The sequence below is a fragment of the Dasypus novemcinctus genome, chromosome 8 (genome assembly GCF_030445035.2).
Source record: "Dasypus novemcinctus isolate mDasNov1 chromosome 8, mDasNov1.1.hap2, whole genome shotgun sequence".
NCBI classification, from domain to species: domain Eukaryota; kingdom Metazoa; phylum Chordata; class Mammalia; order Cingulata; family Dasypodidae; genus Dasypus; species Dasypus novemcinctus.
This window is the reverse complement of record NC_080680.1, coordinates 125,110,956-125,130,991: the sequence shown is the minus strand read 5'-3', so window position 1 is coordinate 125,130,991 and position 20,036 is coordinate 125,110,956. Positions and strand designations below refer to the sequence as shown.

General features: G+C 64.5%; 1 protein-coding gene across 1 annotated transcript in view; it reads left to right on the top strand.

Annotated features, from left to right (window-relative positions):
• Positions 1-20,036, top strand: part of COL5A1 (collagen type V alpha 1 chain) — a 153,581-nt gene that overhangs the window by 59,911 nt on the left and 73,634 nt on the right. The window contains 14 exon segments of the mRNA XM_058302640.2: positions 984-1,115; positions 2,330-2,467; positions 2,854-3,093; positions 3,953-3,973; positions 3,975-4,121; positions 4,549-4,605; positions 8,669-8,710; positions 8,865-8,927; positions 12,845-12,919; positions 14,471-14,563; positions 15,899-15,955; positions 16,858-16,911; positions 17,259-17,312; positions 19,673-19,726. Of these exon segments, the coding sequence (XP_058158623.1) occupies positions 984-1,115; positions 2,330-2,467; positions 2,854-3,093; positions 3,953-3,973; positions 3,975-4,121; positions 4,549-4,605; positions 8,669-8,710; positions 8,865-8,927; positions 12,845-12,919; positions 14,471-14,563; positions 15,899-15,955; positions 16,858-16,911; positions 17,259-17,312; positions 19,673-19,726 (1,227 nt within the window).

Sequence of the window (20,036 nt, the reverse complement as noted above, 5' to 3'; positions counted from 1 at the left end):
TTAGCATGATGCTCTCAAGGTCACCCGTGTCATAGCATGTGTCGTACTTCACTCCTTTTTTGTCTGGGTAACATCCCATTGTGTGGCTAGGCTACGCCTTGTTGAGCTATTTGTTGGACATTTGAGCTGTGTCCCCCTCTGGCCAAGGTGAAGAAAGCTGCTGGGAACATCCGTGGTCACGTATTTATTTGAGTCTCTGTTCTCAATTCTTTGGGGTAGTACCTAGCAGCGGAAGTGCTTGATGGTATGGTACATCTATGCTTGGGAGAGATGGAATGAAGAATTGCGGTCTCTTTAAAAGGAAAATCCCCAGGGGTTGGGGCGCAAGGGGGGAGGAGACAGAATGCCTCTGAGCCTCAGAATTCAGGATGAATGAGTTTCCAGGCTTCACCCCTCACCCACAGTTGAAAAAAGTTTTGAGCCCCAGGCCTGGCAGCTGGCAGGTGCTCAGCACGTGTTGGATGAGTGAGTGGATGGGTGGATGGGTGGATGGATGGATGAGTGGAAGGGTGGTTGGAAGGATGGATGTTTTGATAGGTGGGGGAGGATGATTTGATGGGTGGGGGGAGGAAGGTTTGATGGGTGGGTGGATGGTTTGGTGGGTGGGGGGTGGGTGGTTTGATGGGGCGGGGGAGGGTGGTTTGATGGTGGGTGGATGGTTTGGTGGGTGGGGGTGGCGGGTTTGATGGGGCGGGGGAGGGTGGTTTGATGGTGGGTAGATGGTTTGGTGGGTGGGGGAGGGGGGTTTGATGGGGCGGGGGAGGAAGGTTTGATGGTGGGTAGATGGTTTGGTGGGTGGGGGTGAAGGGTTTGATGGGGCGGGGGAGTTCGGCCTGCCTGGAGAAGCTCCCAGAGGCAGCAGTTCCCACGCTCACCCTTGAGCCTGGGCTGCTCTCCGCTCGGCGGGGCCAGGCTGGCTCTCCCGGGCCCCCGCCGGAGCCCCTGGTGTGCCTGTGCCCTCACGGGCTTGTGTCCTTTCTCAGGGTGACATCCAGCAGCTGCTCATCGTCTCGGACCACCGGGCGGCTTACGATTACTGCGAACACTACAGCCCTGACTGCGACACAGCGGTCCCCGACACCCCCCAGTCTCAGGACCCCAACCCCGATGAATATGTGAGTCACTTCTGGTCGGCACGTGGGGGGCGTGGGCAGGCTGCCTGGGAGGGGGCGGGGCAGGGCAGGCGCAGCTCCAGCCCTGGGACCCCCGTTTTAAATAAATCCACTGGACAAGAATATGAATTGACAACAGAAAAGCTGCAGCATGCCCGACTTACTTTCAGGAAACAATTCTTAGCTTCCCGCAGTGCTTGATCTATAAGGAGGTCTTTAAATACTGCTGTCCTTTAACCTTGCCAAAATGCTCCTGGGCGAATAAAGCTAAGGCTACTCTCACTCCCCGGCTATGACCAGGCAGGATATTTGTGAGCAGAGACGTCAAAAATGCCCTCTGTGGACTCGGGACCCTGGAGGATCCTTGTTGCAGAATGATCGGGTCCTCTGCTCCCCAAAGTGGCAGCTGCTCCCCAAAGTGGCAGCTGCTCCCCAAAGTGGCAGCTGCTCCCCAGCGCGGCAGCGGCTCTGAAGGGCAGCGTGCGCTGAGTGCTTCCGGGCCACCCTGGAGCCTCCATCCTCACTGCGCCCGTCCGTGGCCCATGGGTCGGCCTTCCTCACCCAGCAGGGCCTGCGTAGATTTTATCTGCTAGTTTTTCTGCCGCCCCAAAATGAAGACTCCCCACCACCCCAGTCCCTTGTGCCTCTCCTTTCTCTAAAGAAGGGTTAAGGCTCACCATTTATGTCTCCTCTGGCCCTGCCTCTTTCGCCACCATCAGAACAGGGCAGGGGGTGATGGAGGCTGGGACAGCCCATGGGGGGCCTATGCCCGGACCCTGAGAGCAGGGCCAAGACGGGGGTCCCAGCTGTGCCCCTCAGCTGCGCCCTCCTGGCCCGCCGCGCCCGGGTTCCCGAGGGGAACATTGTTCTGCAGCAGCAGCCTTCTCTCCCTTGTCAAGTCCCTCCCTTTGGGGTCCCCGGGTCTGTGGTTTGGGGGTGAAGGCCAGGGAGGACCTACTGGTGGCTGCCTCGCCCCGCGGAGCCCCCAGCTGGGCTGGTCATCCTGGCCCTTGGGTTCTAAAGGGTCAAAAGGCCGGAACTTACAGGGCTGCTGCCCGAGGGGACTCGGGGTGCCCCCCAGTTTCTACCCTGGGCTTCTCGGGAGCTGGAGAAGGGAGGGTCCGTGCCTGGAGCTGGGCGCGGCACGGCGTGAGGTGGAGAAGGGGAGCAGGGGCCCCTGGAGGGGTCTCCCTCCCGACGAGCACGTGTGCTTTCAGTACACGGAAGGAGAGGGCGACAACGAGCCCTATTACTACGAGTACCCCTACTACGAAGACTCCGAGGGCCTGGAGAAAGAACCCGCCTCCACCAAGAAGCCTGTGGAAGCCGCCAGAGAAGCCACGGAAAAGCCTGAGGTCAGGGCCGACCGCTGCCAGGGCTGGGCCGAGTCCAGTCCCCTGGGGTGTGGGGATACAGCGTGTGTTCTGTGGGTGCGCGAGTGTGTGTGAATGAGCACACGTGTGTGCAAGTGTGTCTCCTCCAGGGAAGCGCAGCCTGGCCCCGTATTGCTCTGAGTGTCCAAGCTCCCCTCCCCTGTTGTCTGTGGGATGTTTGTTACGCGGCAGTAGAGTGCCCGCAGTGGGCTGGGCTGTGGACCGAGTGGGTTCCCAGAATCCTGGAGGGCTGCGGCCCCCCCGGCCAGGATGTCTTCCTCCCCACTGCCCCGCCCGCCTGCCGGGTGGCCTCGGCACCCCCCCTGCTGCTGCCTTTTTGACTCTGCCCCTCTGCCCCTGGCTCCCAGGAGCTGACCCTGCCCCCGACGGCCGCTCCTCCCACACCCGATGCCAGCGAGGGGTTCGGCAAGGAGCAGGACCCTGGGCTCGGCGAGTACGACTACCTGCCCAGCGAGGATTACTACACACCACCCCCTGACGAGGACCTCGGCTACGGCGAGGGCATTGAGAGCCCCGAGCAGCCCACCGACCACGGGGCAGAGGCCAACCTCCCCACCAGCACCGTCCTCACCTCCAACGCCTCCAACGTAATGCCTGCCTCCCCAGCCGGCGCGTGCGGGCGAAGGGGAGGGGGCCGCCCCTGGGGGCCCGGGCGCCATGCACGTCTCCAGGCACCACTCCCCACTCCTGGGTGCCCATGGTGCCATGGTGCCCAGTTCCCAGCGCTTTGCTTGAGTCCCCCAACGGTGCCCGAGTCTCCACTGCTGGGCATGGCTGCCCGCGTCTCCGTGGTGTCCACTTCCAGTTTGCAGGGCGGGTAGAGCGGCCTCTGCCCTGCAGGCTTCTCGGGGGGTGCGGCTGGAGAGGGGATGGCATTGACGGACAAGTCCACTTGGTCTGGAGTGGACAGGCTGGACAGAGTCCAAGCCGGGGATGCTGGCCGGGCAGCATCGGTCAGGCTGATGGCCCCATGGCCAGGCGGCTGCGGCTTTGACGGCTCTCTCCCGGGGGAGTTCCGGCAGCTCTCCCCGTCTCGGCCTTCTCATTTGCCACCCGGCACGAGTGAGGCCAGTTCTCAGGGTGGCCGTGAAGTTTCAGGTCCAGAGGGATCTTAGCACAGTGACCAGCACGGGGCGAGGTGCAGAATTTGCAGCTGGGGTCAGGAAGGTTCGACCCGAGGCCCAGGGCGTGTGGCAGTGGGGTGCAGCGGGGCCCAGCGTGCCGGGGGAAGGTCTGGGGGCACGACGTCCCCGTCGAGGAAGGTGACCTGACCGCCCCGCGCCCCGTGCTCGTGGCCCTGGGAGCCTGGGCAGGGAGGGCTGGGCAGCGGCCCCTGGGGGCCTGGGCGCCAAGCCCGGCCTGGGCAGAGGGTCTGTGCCCGTGTGCTGGGTTGCCGCGGCGGGGCTGCCGCCGCCCGGAGACGTGACGCGCTCCTGCCCTCCTCAGCCGGCTCCGCCTCCGGAAGAAGGGGGGGGACGACTTCGAGGGCGAGTTCACGGAGGAGACCATCAAGAACCTGGACGAGCAGTACTACGACCCCTACTTCGACCCCACCGCCTCGCCATCTGAGGTCGGCCCGGGAATGCCGGCGAACCAGGACACCATCTACGAAGGGGTGAGGGGCGCGGCAGGGGCTGGGGCAGCTCTCGCGGGCTCGGGGGCCCCGTGGCAGGCGAGCTCCGTGGCGGGCGGGCTCCGTGGCGGGCGAGCTCCGTGGCGGGCGAGCTTCCGTGGCGGGCGAGCTCCGTGGCGGGCGAGCTCCGTGGCGGGCGAGCTCCGTGGCGCAAGCTTCTGTGGCGGGCGAGCATCTGCGCCGGCTGGCAAACCCCATTGCTTTACGGGTCTGAGTGTGACGCTGGCCAGGCACCCTGCCCAGGCCCTCCTGGGGAGCTGCTCACTGCGCGAGGAGCCCCCGGGCTCCCCCGCCCTGCTCCCCCGGGCCTCGGTAGCCCCTCGCTCTGCCCAGGGACGGGCATTTCGTGTGATCTGGACTTTCCTCTTCCTCTCTCTCATTCTTGCTCCACCTGCCGCCAACGGACCAGGTTGGAGGACCGCGGGGCGAGAAAGGTCAGAAGGGAGAACCGGCCATCATCGAGCCGGTAAGGACCCTTTCCTCTGCCCTCCGACTCTGGGGCGGGCTGGTTGCTCGGGGGACGTGTTGCGTCATGGGGGCCCGGCCAGATCCGCGCGGCCCCTGCTCCTCTGCTCCCTGGGCCGCCGGGACAAGCCACGCAACCTCGTGACCTGCGAGCACTGCTGGCTTCTGAGGCGTTTTAAAAGCCGCGTAGGTGGTGGAAACGTCCCGGACCCTGGGTCGAGGAGAGGGTACGAGGGTACGTGTTGATCAGAATGCTGTGCATTGCACACTTAGGAATGCTGTGCGTTGCACACTTAGGAATGCCTTGTGTTGCACACTTAGGAACGCCATGCGTTGCACACTTAGGATGCGTGCATTTCCCCGTGTAAACTTTACTTTGATGAAAGAGAAATTCACACTTCTGAGAGGGAGGGTCGGGTCCCTCTGGAAGAGGGTCAGAGAGGACGTGCACATGGACGATCAGTTTGGCACTAAGGAGCCGGATGCCCCGTGCCGTCCCGCGGCGGGCAGGGAGCGGCCACCTCTTCTGCCCATCTGCCACCACTGGAGGAAGTGTGAGGAGAGTGTGGACACACAGAGAATGATGGAACCCTGCCAAGGCGGTGGAACGGAACGGTGCACTGCCGCAGTCCCGCGAGGCGCACTCACCTCTGGCAGGAATGGGACCACGTACCCAAACGCCGCACCGTCATCACAAGGGCCAAGGGCGCTGAGCAGGCGTGGCTCTCCCTCAGGACCCGTCCGTTCCCAGGCAGCCCGGAGCTCTGAGGACTGGGCGCACAGGACGCGCTCGAGTGGGGCTCCTGGGCTCCAGGTTGGGGCTAGCAGAGCCCTCCGGGCTGGACGGCCCCTCTCCTGGCCCGAGGCGGCCATGCCAGGCGCCCGTCAGGGGGAGCTCCGTGCTCTCCCAGACCCTGACACGGGCCGGCGGCCGAGGGGCCGGAGCCGGGGCCCGACCTCGCAGAGCAGGGGGCCCCTGGCCCGCGCCCGTGCCTGCCGGCACCTCCTCTTGTTGGGCCCGCCTTCCACACTTGGCCCTGTCCCGGGGGAGGGACCCCCGCCAGGCTGGAGCCACCAGGCGAGACAGGGCAGGTCTGGGGCCCGAGGTATAGGGGGACCCAGGGAAAGGGTGCACAGGGGCCGATGGGAGAGCCAGGGGGCTGCTGGCCCGGTGATGCGAAGACTCACGAGGTCAAAGCCAGTTGCGGGGAGAAGGAGACCCCGTGGGAAAGTGACCTCGTGGCCGTGGCCTGGCAGGATCATCCTGAACAGGCGGCTGGCGGGTGTGGTGGTGCAGGCATTTGCCAGAAGGAAAACGACGCAGAGGCCAACCCGGGCCGTCTCGCGGGGACGTTGGGACGGGCTGCGATAGCTCCCCGGATGGTGGCCAGGTCCCTGCGTGGACCAACTCTCTACTTGGGGTTCCTTCCATGTGTCCCCCTTGCTTCCATGGGCGAGGCCTCCTGCCTGGGGATGACGTGGCGCCGGGCTGGGGTCTCCCTCCCTCCGGGCAGGGCCTGCTGCGCCCCCGGCTGGGAAGCTGCACATTCCCTCACGCTCCCTGGCATTGGCTGAATCTAAACGCAGCCTGGAGCCCACGCTCAGGAGTGCAGTGGGCGTGCAAGGACATGGGCATGGGAGGATGTGGACGTGAGAGGTTCCCGCCGAAGTGGGCGGTGGGCGAGGGTGGGCAGGAGGAGAAATCTAAGGAAATACAGGCAGTCCAACAAAGACTCATCTCCAGAAATCCACACGGACGTCCCTGGGGGTGCGAGGAGCCCCCAGATGTGCTTAGGGCAGGCCACTGCCCCTCTGGCCCGCATGTGCCCCCAGACCCCAGTCCCCAGCACCCGGCACGCTCCGAGCACCCATGGGGCCTCCAGCCGGTCCCCGGGAGAGACTGTGGAACAGCTGGAATTTCTCAGCCTGGAGCAGCGCCAGATGTCCTCAAAATCCTCCCTTTGCACAAACAGATGGCCATGCCCAGGAGTGTGCGGGCCTGGCCTCGCCGGCTGACCTCGTGGGCGCTCTGCGCTGCTGTCGTCTCAGTCCCCACCGCCTGTCCCACTCTCCTCTCCGCCGCTCCGGGGACTTAGGCGGCTCATCCCCACACTCTTCCGGAACCTTCTGTAATTTGTCAGCAGCACCAGAGTTGCCTGAGGCCACTGAGTCGAGAGGAGCAGGCTCATCAGGGTGACAGAGATGCAGGGAGTCCTGGGTCGAGTGGCCTTTGTCAGCTGGCCGGTGTCCACCGGAGCGTCCACGCGGGGCTGCCCCGTCCTTTGATGATGGGCCTTGAGTTTTGCAGTGCAGGAGACGGCAAGCTTTTCATGCCTCCAGCTGGATGAACTGTGCAGTGGGCAGTGGTCTTGGGGGAGAATGGCGCTGGCACCTGCGCAGCCTGTGGCCCTCAGTCAAAGGAGACGGAACAGGGTAGAAGCTTTTGTTGGGGGCTGGGTGTGTGCTGTGTTCGCCCCTCCGCCGGGCTGGCTCTGTGGCTACGTCCAGCTGCCGCCCGAGCCAGCTTGGAGCGGTGCATGCTGGCCGTCCCGCGAGCCCCCAGCCCGGCGTCGCCCCGCTCCCCGGAGCGGTCTGCGTGCTTGGGACGACGGTGCTGCCCGCGGGCCCCGTGACGGCTGGTGCTTCTCCCTGGGTCCCAGCTCGCCGTCGAGCCTCTTGGCTGCCTGTGTCAGCAGAGGAGCAGGGCAGCCGGCCTGGGACCACCTCTGCCCACGCACGTCACGGACACGGCCTTCTGTGTGCGCTCTGGGGGCCCTGCAGGGAGGATGGGCTCGGGGGGCTCTGAAGCCCCGGCAGGGACGTCTGCCCCCTCGGGCCGACCCTGGGGCTGGGCCAGCATCCCCCTCCTCGGGGCGAGTCCAGGCTTTCCCACGAGGAACCCACGCTGGGGTGGCAGGTGGCGTCCTTCTGCGGTCTGGGTGCCCAGGGCAGGGCGACCACCTCTCTCTGCCCCAGGCCGGGTGGGGGCCTCTCGATGCCTCTGCTCTCGGTCCCATTGTCCCATCACAGCTGGTCTGATGGGCCGGACGGAACATGCCCCGGGTCCCCAGAAGCCTCCCGGCTGCTCTCTCGGCCTGCAGCCTGTGCAGGGCAAGGGGCCCTTTCCCCCTCTAGAAGGGACGCGCTGCTTCCGACGCCCCTGAAGGGGTGCTGGAAACAGGATGGGGGGGGGGCGTGTGACCCGGGCGTTGCCAGGACGGGGGTGATGGGAGTGAAGCCCTGGACTGAGAAGGGGGCTCCGGAGAGGGAGGCCCGAGGACAGGGGGTGACCCCTGGGCCCCGGAGCTCTGGAGCCCACCCTCCTGCCCCCCGGTCCTCAGTGCCTTTTTCTGTGGCTCAGCCGGCCGGAGGGGGTCCAGAGGTCTAGAGGCCGGGTGGCTCCGGGCAGGGGAGGGGAGGAGCCAGCCGGGTGAGCTCGGTAGCATTTCCCCTTGTCCGGGGCCACTGCTGGACACACAGGGGGAGCCTTGCCCTAGTCGGGGGAGAGGGACAGAAAGCCCAGCGCGGCCTGTCTGGAAAGTTCTCGAGGCCGTGGCAGAAGCTGGGCTAGGGCTGAGGCCCGTGGTGCCTGTTCCTCCCCAAGTTCACCGGGCAGCCCTGCCCCCTGCCCTGGGCCCCTCGCCCGGGGTCAGCTACTCTCCCCTGGACCGCGGCTGCCCTCGCCCAGCGGCCAGCCTGGGAGCGCCCGCTCGGCAGCCGGGGGGCCTGGGGCACAGAGGTGGCCTGGTGGTCAGGGTCCCCTTTCTCTCCTCTCGGTGTCCGAAGGTGCTTCTCTTGAAACTGCCCCTGTGGGAAGCCTGGCGGGCACTGGGGGGCTCGGCGTCATGCCGGATGCACCAGGGGGCAGCCATCGCGGCCCCCATGCCCCTTCCTTCCAGACACTGCCCTGACCCCCGGGAGGCAGCGGCCTCTGAACCCGCCCTCCACTCTGCCAGGGTCTGCCCGCGACCCAGGGGCCCCATTGGGGGCCGGGGCGGGCCGGGGCCTGGAGGGGGAGCCCGGGGCTGGGTCCCAGCCTCAGCGCACTCTCTTGGCTCTTCCAGGGCATGCTCATCGAGGGACCGCCCGGCCCCGAAGGCCCCGCTGTGAGTACCGGGTGTCATCTCCCCAGAACCTGCGGAGGCTCGTGCACCAGCCTCGCCCGCCGCACTCCCGAGGCCCTGGTCCCGGTGGGTGGGGTGGGGGGAGGTGCCTGGAGCCAGTACCTTGACCCCTGTCCTGGTTTGTTTCTAACTCTAGGGTCTTCCGGGACCTCCAGGGACCTCGGGCCCCACGGGCCAATCCGGTGACCCTGGAGAAAGGGTAAGGCCTTGCCTCCGTGCCCGGGGCCAGTGCCTGTGGGTGCGTCTGTGCATCCTCCCTGCTGGGTGTGTCCGTGTGTCTCCCCTGCTGGTCGTGTCCATACGTCCTCCCTGTGGCTGTGTCCATGCGTCCTCCCTGCCAGTTGTGTTTGTGTGTCCTCTCTGCTGGCTGTGTCTGTGTGTCCTCTCTGCTGGCTGTGTCTGTATGTCCTTCCTGCCAGGTGTGTTTGTGTCCTCCCTGCTGGTTGTGTCCGTGCGTCCTCCTTGCCACGCGGGTCCGTGCATCCTTCCTGCCGGCGCGTCCCTGTGTCCTCCCGCTCTGAGACCCATGCTTTTCCCCAGCCGTGGCTCTGCCCACGGCCACGCGTGCATTTCCTGCTTGTCCTGCGCCCCGTTGCGCCTGGCCTAGCCCTTCCCTGAGCTGGTCTCTTGGGGGCTTGTGCTGCTCTGCTCTGTGCCCGGCCCCATGGGCAGGCAGGACTGCTAAGCTTGCAGCCAGCCGGGCGCACCCAGGGTTTCCAGGGGCCACCAGCAGGGCATCCCTGTGGCTGCCACTCCACCAAGCAGCAGCGCTCTGACGCGGCAGCGGCTCCGTGGCCTGACGTCAGCGCCACAGACAGCCTCAGTGGAGACAGCCCAGAAGCCACGCACGCTTTTCCACGCGGGGCCGTGTGCAGCCACGTGGCAGGGAATCTGGCTCTGGCCTCCTTGGGGTGCAGGGCCCCGCGGGCCTCGAGCCCCTCCTCCACCCTCCTTGCTGGACATGACTGCCGTTGACATGAGGACGGTGGGATTAGGAGCTAAGGACTTGATGGCTAGGCTGTTGGTGAGAGAGGCGAGGAGAGGGCGCGCGTCTCGGGGGCCATTTTCACCCAAGGCCCAGGGCAGAGCGGGCCCTGAGGGGTATTTCAGTGGCTGGGTGGGCAGAGGCAGATGGACGGACGGCTCTGGTCAAGTGGAAAGTCCTCCTTGAGGTCGGAACCCTCATGGCGATGACGGCTGCCGAGGCCGGCCTTGGGGCGGTGGCTTTGGAGGGGTGTCTGTCTACTGCTGGTCTGGAGCTGGTGCTCGGGGTGGCAAAGTGGGGTCCCTGTAGACCCAGGGACCCCTGGCAGGGTCCCTGGAGAGTCAGCCGTGGCCTTGGACCTCGTGGCATTCCAGAGTGACTCCGTTCTCTTAGAAGGAACAGGATAAACCGGAGGAGGGAGTGGAAAGCAGATGCGTCGTCAGCCTTCAGTGGACGTCCTTGCCCTGTGGGTTGGGGCGTCTTGGGGGGTCTTTCTGGAGAAGGGAGAGCTAGAGGAATGAATGGGATTTGGGTGAGGAGCTGCGTCTCTGGATAATCTGACCGTGGTCTCCATCAGACCGGGCCACCAAGTAAGGTTTTGCGCCACGTTGCTTCTCGACGGCCCGTGGTGTGGGGGCCCAGCACAGACAGCCCCACCGGGTGGCGGGGAGGTGGGGGAGGAGGGGGCCGGCCGGCCTCTGCATACCTCGCTTCCCCCCCTTGGCAGCGGCTGCAGCCCACCTGCCCCGAGGCCGACATTCCAGGCAGGCAGCAGTGCAGCAGTGCAGGGGGCCTGGCCGGGTCTTCCCAGCCCCTGAGACCACCGCAACTCCAGCTCAGCAGGGTTCGGTGCTGCAGCCTTCCCCCCCCCCACCTCGGAGACCCTTTTCCTTCAGACCTGGGTCAGATGGGGGGACGGCCGATGTCCCCTCCCCAGACAGACCCAGGAGCTTGGCCCGGGCTTGGGGACACTTGCCGGTCTTACTGTGAGGCTCAGAAGAAAACCTGATTCCATGAGAAAAAACTGAAGCTTATTTAGCTTCCTGTTGGCTCCCAGAAGTTGCAGCCAGTTTGGCTGGCCTCTGCCATCCGCTGCGCTGGAGAGAGCCTTGGCGCACAGTTTCCATTTGTGGTGTGCTTAGTTTTAGGTAAAGCGATAACTGGTTTCCTTGGGCCTCCCCCCAGCCTCTCCGATAGCCCTGGGGTGCTGTAGGCCGGCTTCCTCCCCCAGTGAGAACGAGACCCTCCCCCCGGGGCTCCAGGCGCCTCAGGGGGCTCACATAGGGCAGCCTCCTGCCCGCCTCAAGATCGGGGTGCGTTTCCTTCCCTCTGGGGTGACAGCAGAACAGGAGGGCCACACTTTTAAATCGTGGGTTTGGTTTGGGACCAACTGGGAGGCAGAAAGCACAGCTGGGAGCAGCATCGGCTTTCCAAGGGGAACCCTGAGCGGCAGAGCGAATTTGGATTTTTCGTTTTTAAACGAGATATTAGTCTTCCGAAAATTTCTCCCAGCGTGGCAGGCGGGGGTGACTTGGCAGATCCATTAGCAAGAAAAATCTGTAAATCCTTTGACCCAGCAGTCCTGCCTTTAGGGACCTACCTAACAGGCGTATGTCTGAATCTTCACCCCAGCGACTGCTGGAGACTGCCCCGATGTGCACCAACAGGGCAGGTGGAGAAGCCACGAGCCCGCCGCACGTGAGAAACTACGGCTCTTACCAGGAATGGGGCTGGGTGCGCTGTGTAGAGAAAAGCCAAGTGGAGAACAGTGTGTGTAGGATGAGTCCATTAAAGAAGGAAGGAGGCCACCTCCTGAGGCCACACGCTCATAGGGAAACAAACACGTTACACACCGCGGTGTCGCTGTGTGTGCTTCCAGCCCTTCCTCTGCTTATGCAGGATTTTAGTCCTGGTTACTTCTGGGGAGGAGAGCGGGGACTTTTACTTTTTCACTTTATTGTTTTGTTTTCCTTTTTTAAATTATCTTTTTTTTTTTTAAAGATACCTAAATCACACAAAATACTTTTTCACTTTAAATAAATCTATGTTATAGAGAGTTTTATAAAAACGGAGATTACTTCTGTAAAAAAATTTACAAAAACTCAGAAGGCACGGCAGGCACGTTTTACCTCCGGCTCAGATGATTCCACCCCCCCTGGACAGCTCCAGAAGCACCGCCAGGGGCTTGCTCTCGGCTGGGAACTGGGAATCCGCCCCGTGCTTCCGGGCTGGGAGCACTGTGTTCCAGGGTTAGCCTGGCTTCTAGAACCTTCACCTATCAGTTCTGGGAAAGTGGACAGTGGGAGGCTTTTCCCTGGGGAGACGGGGCTCCCAATTCAGTCTCTCTGCAAGACAAACCTCATTCCTTTGCTTCAACCAGCCGGGCGACTGCCTGAGTTCGTGAGAGAGCTGGGTGGGGGAACGAGAACATTTTTTGGAAAATAAGCTATCCCACTGGTATTACGTCCACGTGGTCCTGAAACTGCCTGGCACTCGCCGGTGGCTTGTCCTGCCACTGACCAGTCCCGCATTAGCAACTGGGTTAGGCAGATCTGTGGAGGCCCAGCTGGGGCCTTCGTGCAGATGGTTCTGGAAGTGGCGTGTGGTGTTGTTGTCCCCGTGTGGTCCTTCTGTGTGCACCGTTCACCTTGGCTGGCAGGTGGGCGCCTCGGCCGGCAAATGGGCACCTTGGCCAGCAGATGGGTGCCTTGGTCAGCAAATGGGTGCCTCGGCCAGCAGATGGGTGCCTCAGCCAGCAAATGGGTATCTCAGCCCGCGGATGGGCACTTTGATCAGCGGATGGGCGCCTTGGCCCGCCTTCCAGCTGAGACCCTGCACACATCTGCTGGACTGCAAGCCCCTCCTTCCCATCTCTTCCAGCTCCTCCAGCTCCAGCTTGGACCCCTCCTTCCCTCCTCAACCCCTCCTCGGAAAGACTTCCCTGCCCCCAGCCCCCAGGGATGCCCTGCCCTTCTCTGGGCTTGGTCTCTGGAACCTTCCCTGCCACGGGCTGGCATGGCTTTGTGCCCAGCGTGTGAGGGTCCCCGCCCGAGCAGCCCTGCCCTCCAGCCCCTCGCGCTCCCGGCAGCGCGACCCTCTCTGATGAACGCTCTCCGCCTCTTCGTCCACAGGGCCCCCCCGGACGCCCGGGCCTCCCCGGGGCCGACGGCCTGCCCGGCCCCCCTGGGACCATGCTCATGCTGCCGGTGAGTACCCTAGCGTGGGGGTGGGCTTGGGGGGGTGGGCTTGGGGGGGTGGGCTCGGGGCTCAAGCCGCGCTGCAGGGCGGGCCGTCCGCGGTGCCACAGCCTCACCCCAACCTGGTCCCCCACTTCAAGAGGACCCAGGACGCACCGTGGTCCTGGGGACAGCCCTTCCAAGGGAGGGGAGAGGCCTGACCTCCTGGTGGGGGGTCCGCGGTGCCGTGTCACCAAGCACGGACGTGCCGCCACGAGCTGGGACCCCGTCCCTTGGACTTAGCTAATGTCCGCCAGGCCCCGAGACTGGGAAGCACACGCCGACGCGCTCTTCGGCCTGGGCCTGCGTTTGTCACTCCACACGAGGACCCAGCGGTGGTCCTTGGCAGGTGGAAGCTCCCTCAGGGGCCATCTGTCCCCTGTCCCCTATCCGGCCACATGGGGCTTTATTCCAGAGCGATCTGTGATCCTCTTCCTCGCCAGCGTTGGTTTTTAAAGCTAAGTGGTGTGCCAGGATGGAACCCAGCGCCCACTCTGGGTGGGTGAGCCCCCTTCGTCCACCCCAGAGGGCAGGTGGGAGGCCCCGTGCCCTCGCTCACAGGCCGCGCCGCGGCACTCAGAAGCCCCTCTGGCTCCTGACCGAGCGGCTATTTGGCGCCCTCGGCTGCTGCAGGTGCTGGGTCCGCTCTGCAGGGGGGCTCAGGCTGCTAAAGAGAGGCAGGGGAGGGGCAGGTAACCCCGTTTGCTGCTGTTGAACCTGAGGCCGCGCAGCCCCGGAGAGCAGGTGCCGGGGCCCAGCGAGATGCGCTTGGGGACGACCGGGTGAAGGTACCGGTCAGGGCGCTTCCTCAGGCGGCGGTGAGCGGGGAGGGGGCTCCACGCCTGACTGCCCCCTGCCCTTAAGACCCCTGTGCGGGCTGTGCTCGCTCGCTCTCAGGGCCATGCAAGGGAGCTGGCAGTGCGTGCCAACTGCACCCCTGTGAGAGACTTGGAGTGGCCGGGCAGGCATTTGGCCATCAGGCTTTCTCCTGTGGCCCCGGAGCGAGGTGCCATGTCTGTGGGCAGCCCTAAGGGTCGCTGTACCAAGGCTGGACTTGGGCTGTTCACAAGCTGGTCCAGCTCTAAATAGCTTGTTCTAGAAGCAGGGCAAGGTAGCCTGGTGGGGGGTGGGGCGTGGCCAGCTTGGAGATAGCCTCGAGGAATGGGGAGGCCTTTTCCAGGCCCCCCATGTTCAGGCATTTCCGTGGGGCCCCTTGATCTCCCTCGTGGTACCTGGGGACAGTGGGGTCTCAGTCAGATGCTGTGGGTACTGGAAAGGGCCCCCGATGCAGGGGTGGGGGCGGTCAGCCCTCTGTGTCCCTGTGGCCGGGGGGCAGTGTGGAGCAGCTCTGCCGGCACTGGGGTACAGCGTTTGCAGGGAGAGGGCTCGGAGCCACTGGACAGGCCCATGAGGCCGGCTCCGCTGTCCCCCAAGGGACCAGCCGGCCTTACCCCACCTGGTTGGCCAGCGTGCCTGCCCACGTGGGCGCACTCTTGGTGACCCCCCGTCTTGCTTCTACAGTTCCGGTTTGGAGGGGGCGGCGATGCCGGCTCCAAAGGCCCCATGGTGTCGGCCCAGGAGTCCCAAGCCCAGGCCATCCTGCAGCAGGCCCGGGTACGTAGAGACGGGGCCCTGGGGCAGGGCGGGGGCACGAGCGACCCCGACACCACGCAGAGCCCAGCGCGGGGGCAAGCGCCCCTCCCCGCCTTCAGGGTGCGCCCCTGTCCCGGGCGATAGGAGACTGGGTTTCTCAGGGTTCCTTGTCCATTCTGGGACCCAAATTCTGGGGATACAAGTCCCGGGCAAAGAAACAGCAGCCAGACCTGGAGGGGCGCTGGGCTCCGCGGCACCTGCCGACAGCCAGGCACACAGGCTGTGCGTGCCACCTGCCTCTTCCGGGCTGGGCCCACCGCTAGCTTCTGGGGGTGCAGAGAGAAGATGCCAAGTAAACCCCCTGTGCACAATATTTACGGGGTCCCGGCACAGCCCGGGGTGCATGTCGGTGATCAGAGCGCACCGGGGGTTGTGGGGCGGCGTCGGTATCCAGCACGTTGCCCAGCTAATGCCATCAGGGCACAGCAAAGCCCCCGCCCTGCCCCGGGGTGTGCTGACGCGGGCCTGCCCGGTGGCCTTTCAGTCTGCGTGTTTTAGTGGAAGCCGATGGGCGACGTGCTCAGCAGAATATGAAAGAAATCTTTCAAAATCAAAACGGCATTGTGGGGTGGGGGTGAAGTTGCTGGATGGAAAGAGAGTGGTGCTCTGAGATGGTAGACCGACCCCCTGCACTGGCTGGTGGCAGCCCCTCCAGATGGGCCCAGGCGGGCCGGGGAGCACCAAGGGCTGAGGGTGGCTGCCGGGCTGTCGTCTGGGCTGGGCCTTGGGCAGCTGGGTCTGCAGCCGCTGCCCCTTCCGTGGACCTGTGCACCTCGCCAGGCCCCGCTACGCCCCCCAGTCCCTCCAGTGGCAGCCGAGGGCTGGAAGGGCCTCCCGTGGGAAAGAAAACACGTTGTCATTTGGCGTGAGCTCAAGTGTAAAATGCATGCCCACGCCCCGCTCAGGGAGAGAAAGGTGCACTCAAGTTCAGCCACAGGGGTGAAGGGCTGAGAGCAGAGCCCGTTCCCCGTGAGGGTGGGGCTCGGGGAGGAGGGAAGGAGGACGGGGAGGGGCTCCCCGCTTCCGGGGTGGGTGGAGGGCCCTGTCCAGGGGGGTGGCAGAGGGCCCTGTCCAGGGGCGGGTGGGCACAGGCCTGGACCACTTCTGCCTTCTCCATCCCGTGCTTGGAGCCCACCGCCCAGGGGCATCAGGGGGTCTCTGGAGGTGTTGGCCACTCCGTCCCCTCCCAGTGCTCATGTCCTCTCCCTCCCGGCCATGGCTCATGGGGCTGGAGCTGGCCAACCCGGGCACGGGGGCCGATGGCCACTTCACGGGGTGGGTCCTTTTCTCTTGCAGCTGGCACTGCGGGGACCGGCCGGCCCGATGGGTCTTACTGGGAGACCCGGCCCCATGGTAAGTTCGGGCACGTCTGTGTCCCCGTGGAGGGCGGTGGTCTGCGCTGTGGCTGCGTGGACACGGGTGGCACTCGGGCCCGAGCGGGCAGTGGGAACGAGCTCCTTCCTCGTGGCTCTGTGGCCCTCGGGCAATGGCCGCCCTCTCTGGGTGGCTCCCGTGCCGTGGGCTCGCGGGGGGTCGGGGGGTCGAGCTGGCGGCCGTGGCCCCCGGAAGGGCGAGGAGCGCATGGCAGGGGGCGGGCCACACGCTCACAAGGGAGAGAACACTCCTGAAGCTGTCCCCAGCCCACGTGGATCCCACTGACCCTCGGCAGGGGACGCGGTGGCCCTGGTGCACGACGGGGCCTGAGGCAGCCAGGGCTGTGGCAGGGTCCGCTCCCCGCGGGCAGCGCCGTCGGGGCGTGTACTGGCCGCCATCCTGCCTCGCGCTCCACGTCTCCCATGCGTGCCCGCGCGTTTCCCAAAGCTGACGAGTGCGTCGTGGGGGGCCCGAATGCAGGAGCCCGTCCCCTCAGCCCCTCCCAGCCGCGTCTGCGGCTGCGGCTGCCCCCTGCCCTGGCCCCAAGCCCTTGCTCTCCCCTGGGCTTCGAGCCGCCTGGAGCTGGGCAGTGGGTGCCCGGGGGTGCTCGGTGCCGGCCGAGCCGGTGTATGGGGTCTCCAGGCGGTGGAGCCGCCCTTGCGGTTTGCAAGGAGGCCTAAACGCCGCGGTGCCCTCGAGCCGCCCGCCCTTGTCACCCAGGAGATGGTGCTGGCTCCAGGCCGGGCTCCCGCCTTCAGGGAGCTCCTGCCTTGAATCGGGCCCGTCGCGGCCACAGCAGGTCACGGGCATGTCCCCCTGGAGGGAGAAACGCTCCTCAGCCCCTCACCTGAGTATATGCTGACCACGACGTGTTTCCACAGGGTCCTCCTGGAAGCGGAGGTCTGAAGGGCGAGCCTGGAGACTTGGGGCCTCAGGTGGGTAGGGACGCGTGCCCTGGGCCCCCGGAGGCCGCGGTTGCCGGGAGGTGGTGATGGTAGAACTGCAGAGCCCTCGTCGCTGCACTTCTTTAAGAAAGTTAGTGAAGGCTGCTGTGGCTTTGTGCATGGCGACGTGGAACAGAAGAGAGCCGGGCTTCCGCTGCGGTGAGGCTGGCTGGTGCTGCCAGCTCTCAGCACAGCAAACCCGTGCCCGGGCAGTGCTGCCTCTGGGCTGGACGCTGAGGCCATGGGCCTGGCCCCGGTGACGAGCATGGGGCAGGCTCCGCTCTTTTCTCTGAAGGAGGCAGACACCCGCTTGACCTTTGTCCTCTGATTCCTGGCAGGGTCCCCGAGGCGTGCAGGGCCCGCCTGGCCCCACAGGAAAGCCTGGAAGGAGGGTGAGTGTTTCAACGCGGGCGAACGGGCGTGGGGAGAGCGGGGCGATGCACGGAAGCTGCACCCTGGCTTCAGCTGGTTTGCACCACCCCAGCGTGGCGGCGGGCAGGCAGCCCCCCCGCAGGCAGCTGGGGCACCGCCCCTCCGCGTGACGGGTGCTCCCAGCCCCAGGGCCGCTTCCACTTCCACGGCGTGTCCGTGTCTGCGGCAGCTGCTAGGAGGTGCCCCAATGTCCAGGAGGCGGATACGGCTCACTGCTCTGACACCTCGGCCTCTGGCCCCAGCGTGGTCAGTTAGTTCTATAAACATTTTTTAATTAAAGCCGTTTCCCAGGCCCTCTGGGAGCAAGTTGAGAAGCCAGGTTTATCTGGCAGCCTTTCTCCTTGGGGGCTGTCTCGTTTCTCCCAAATGGCCCTGCGCTGGGTTTCCCGGACCACCCAGGCTTTTGTTTGGGATGCATTTCCAGGGGATGGAATGCGCTGGTTTCCATAGGACCATGGCTACTGCGAGAGCGTTTATGAAACAACACAGCCCACCCAAGCAAGCCTAGGTGAGCCGCAGGCGCGCCAGCAAAGGGCCTTTTTCAACCAGCGAACGCTTCCAGCGGAGGAAAAGCCACGGCTGGGTCGTTTTGGCTTGGCTGTGAACCTTCCACAGGGCCGTGGCCCAGCTGAGCTACCTGCCCCTGCGTTAGTTCCAGAACACACAAGCCAAAAATGAGTAATTCCCTACTGTTTACCTGCCCGCCCTCCCATCTTGGGGAGTTTAGGGTAAGGATCATTCAAGAATGTCTGGGACTAGAAGATTCTGAAAGGGTCACCAACTCTGAAACCCCCAGACTCAGGTAGACACCTGGGAGGTGTATCGGACACCAGGGCCTGTGACGAGCCTCATTTCACTAAGGTTTTCTTGTCTGTGAACACATCTTGCCAACTTTCATTAGAAATAATCCGTTTCATCTGGTGACGACAAAGGTTAAAAATTGCAGAGGGAAAAGAGGGGAATGTAGGAGAAAGGGTTGACGGTGTGACGAGCTGTAGAGTGAAGTCGAGGCAGGGTTGAGCGTAGGCCTATGTTTTAAGGAAACAAGCGTCCCCAGAGATTCGCGGAAGGAGAACGATGGCGGAGGGCGAGGGGCGCCGAGCCGGGCGGCCACTCCTGGAGCGTTCTCGACGGCCTGCGGTTTTCGGCCAGAGCAGCCTACAAGGAGCGAGTCATTACAGGGCTGTGAAGCATCCGGGCATTTTGCAGGGCAGCGTCACGCTGGGGAATCGTGGGAGCTTTTGTGATCAACAGACCTTGATTCCCGAGCATTTTCAGGCCTTTGAGAAGAGGCTCCCGACCGGCCCTGCAGAGCCGCATCGCGCAGGGGCCTTTTCGGAAATGACTCTTCATCTTCGGCGGCTCCTCGTAACCTTTAACCAGAGAGCCCGAACGTCTCCCAGTTTTCTATTTTGATCCGCCTCGCCTTTCTTCTCGGCTCTCCAGTGCGCTGCCTTCGCTGTCTTTGTTGTACTTTGAGAGACCGCAAGCCCGCCTTACCCAGAGGCTCTTGCCGCCCGGGGGCGAGTGAGTGGGTTCACGATCCTCATTTGATAGGGGGAGCGCTGCAGGGCCCAGGCGCAGGCACGCGGAAAATGGAAACGAGAGAGAGGCTGCTGGGCCGGCCGGCCCTTTGTGCCCAGCTGGGCCCTCTCTCATCGGGTCTCAGATGCGTTCTGCAGATGCTGCTCATTAGTGTGTCAAGGTCTGGCTGAATTTAATGAAGACGGACAGAGCCGCTGTCCCCCTCTAGGCAGAGCTCTCCCCTGGTGACCGTGAGGCCCTTGTGGTGGGCCCTGGAAGGTCCACGCCCTGCTCTTCAGCCTCATGGTTGATCAGTGTGGCCATGGGAGCAGCCACCAGCAGTGAGGTGACCTATAGAGCAGAGCTGCCTCCTGCCTCTGGCTGGCTGTGTGGTCTCAGTGAGACGCATCTCCCTTCTGGGCCTCGGTTTCTCCGTTAGTCAAAGGGACTGCCTAGATGCTTGCTTGCTTTTCCCCTGAGAGTCTCTGCTCTGCAGAAGGAAACGTGCTATGTAGGTTATGCCAGCGGCATGAACTCACAGCCTCCAGGTTGCCGTGGCTCCTCGATTCGCTTTTTCTCCCAGCATGGTCTCACCTGGCAGGGCAGACGGTGGTGTCTCACTCGGCAGCTCAGGCTGGTGAGGCCCCGTGGGATTTCCTCGGGCACCAGGCGTCAGGCCGCCACTGGACGAGCCTGACCGCAGGGCTGCGTGTCTGCAGGGACTGCCAACCGCTCCGTGGAAGGCTTGGTGAGCCGGCTCCGTTCTGGCTTTGACAATTCACCTTTTCCGTTCCAGGGGCGAGCTGGGAGCGATGGAGCGAGAGGAATGCCAGGACAGACCGGCCCCAAGGTAGGGCGGCCCCTCACCGCCGAGTGCCGTGGTCCCGTGGTCACCGTCGCGGTTCGGGTGACAAGTAGTGGCTGTCCTCGGGGTGGAGCCTCGGGGCTGCGGACAGTGGCGTGCACCTGAGCCGCTCTGCGGGCAGCTGGCCCGAGGACAGGCCTTGGGCGGGTGGAGGCATGGCCAAGTACGAGGGGTGCAGTTAGTTTTCCTTAGGGGGGAATTTGCTCTTTGCAAATGGGTGGCAAGAGCAGGGCACGGGATCCCGACCGAAAACCGTCGTGGATGTGCAGCCGCGCAAGTCTCGATCCACAGCCAG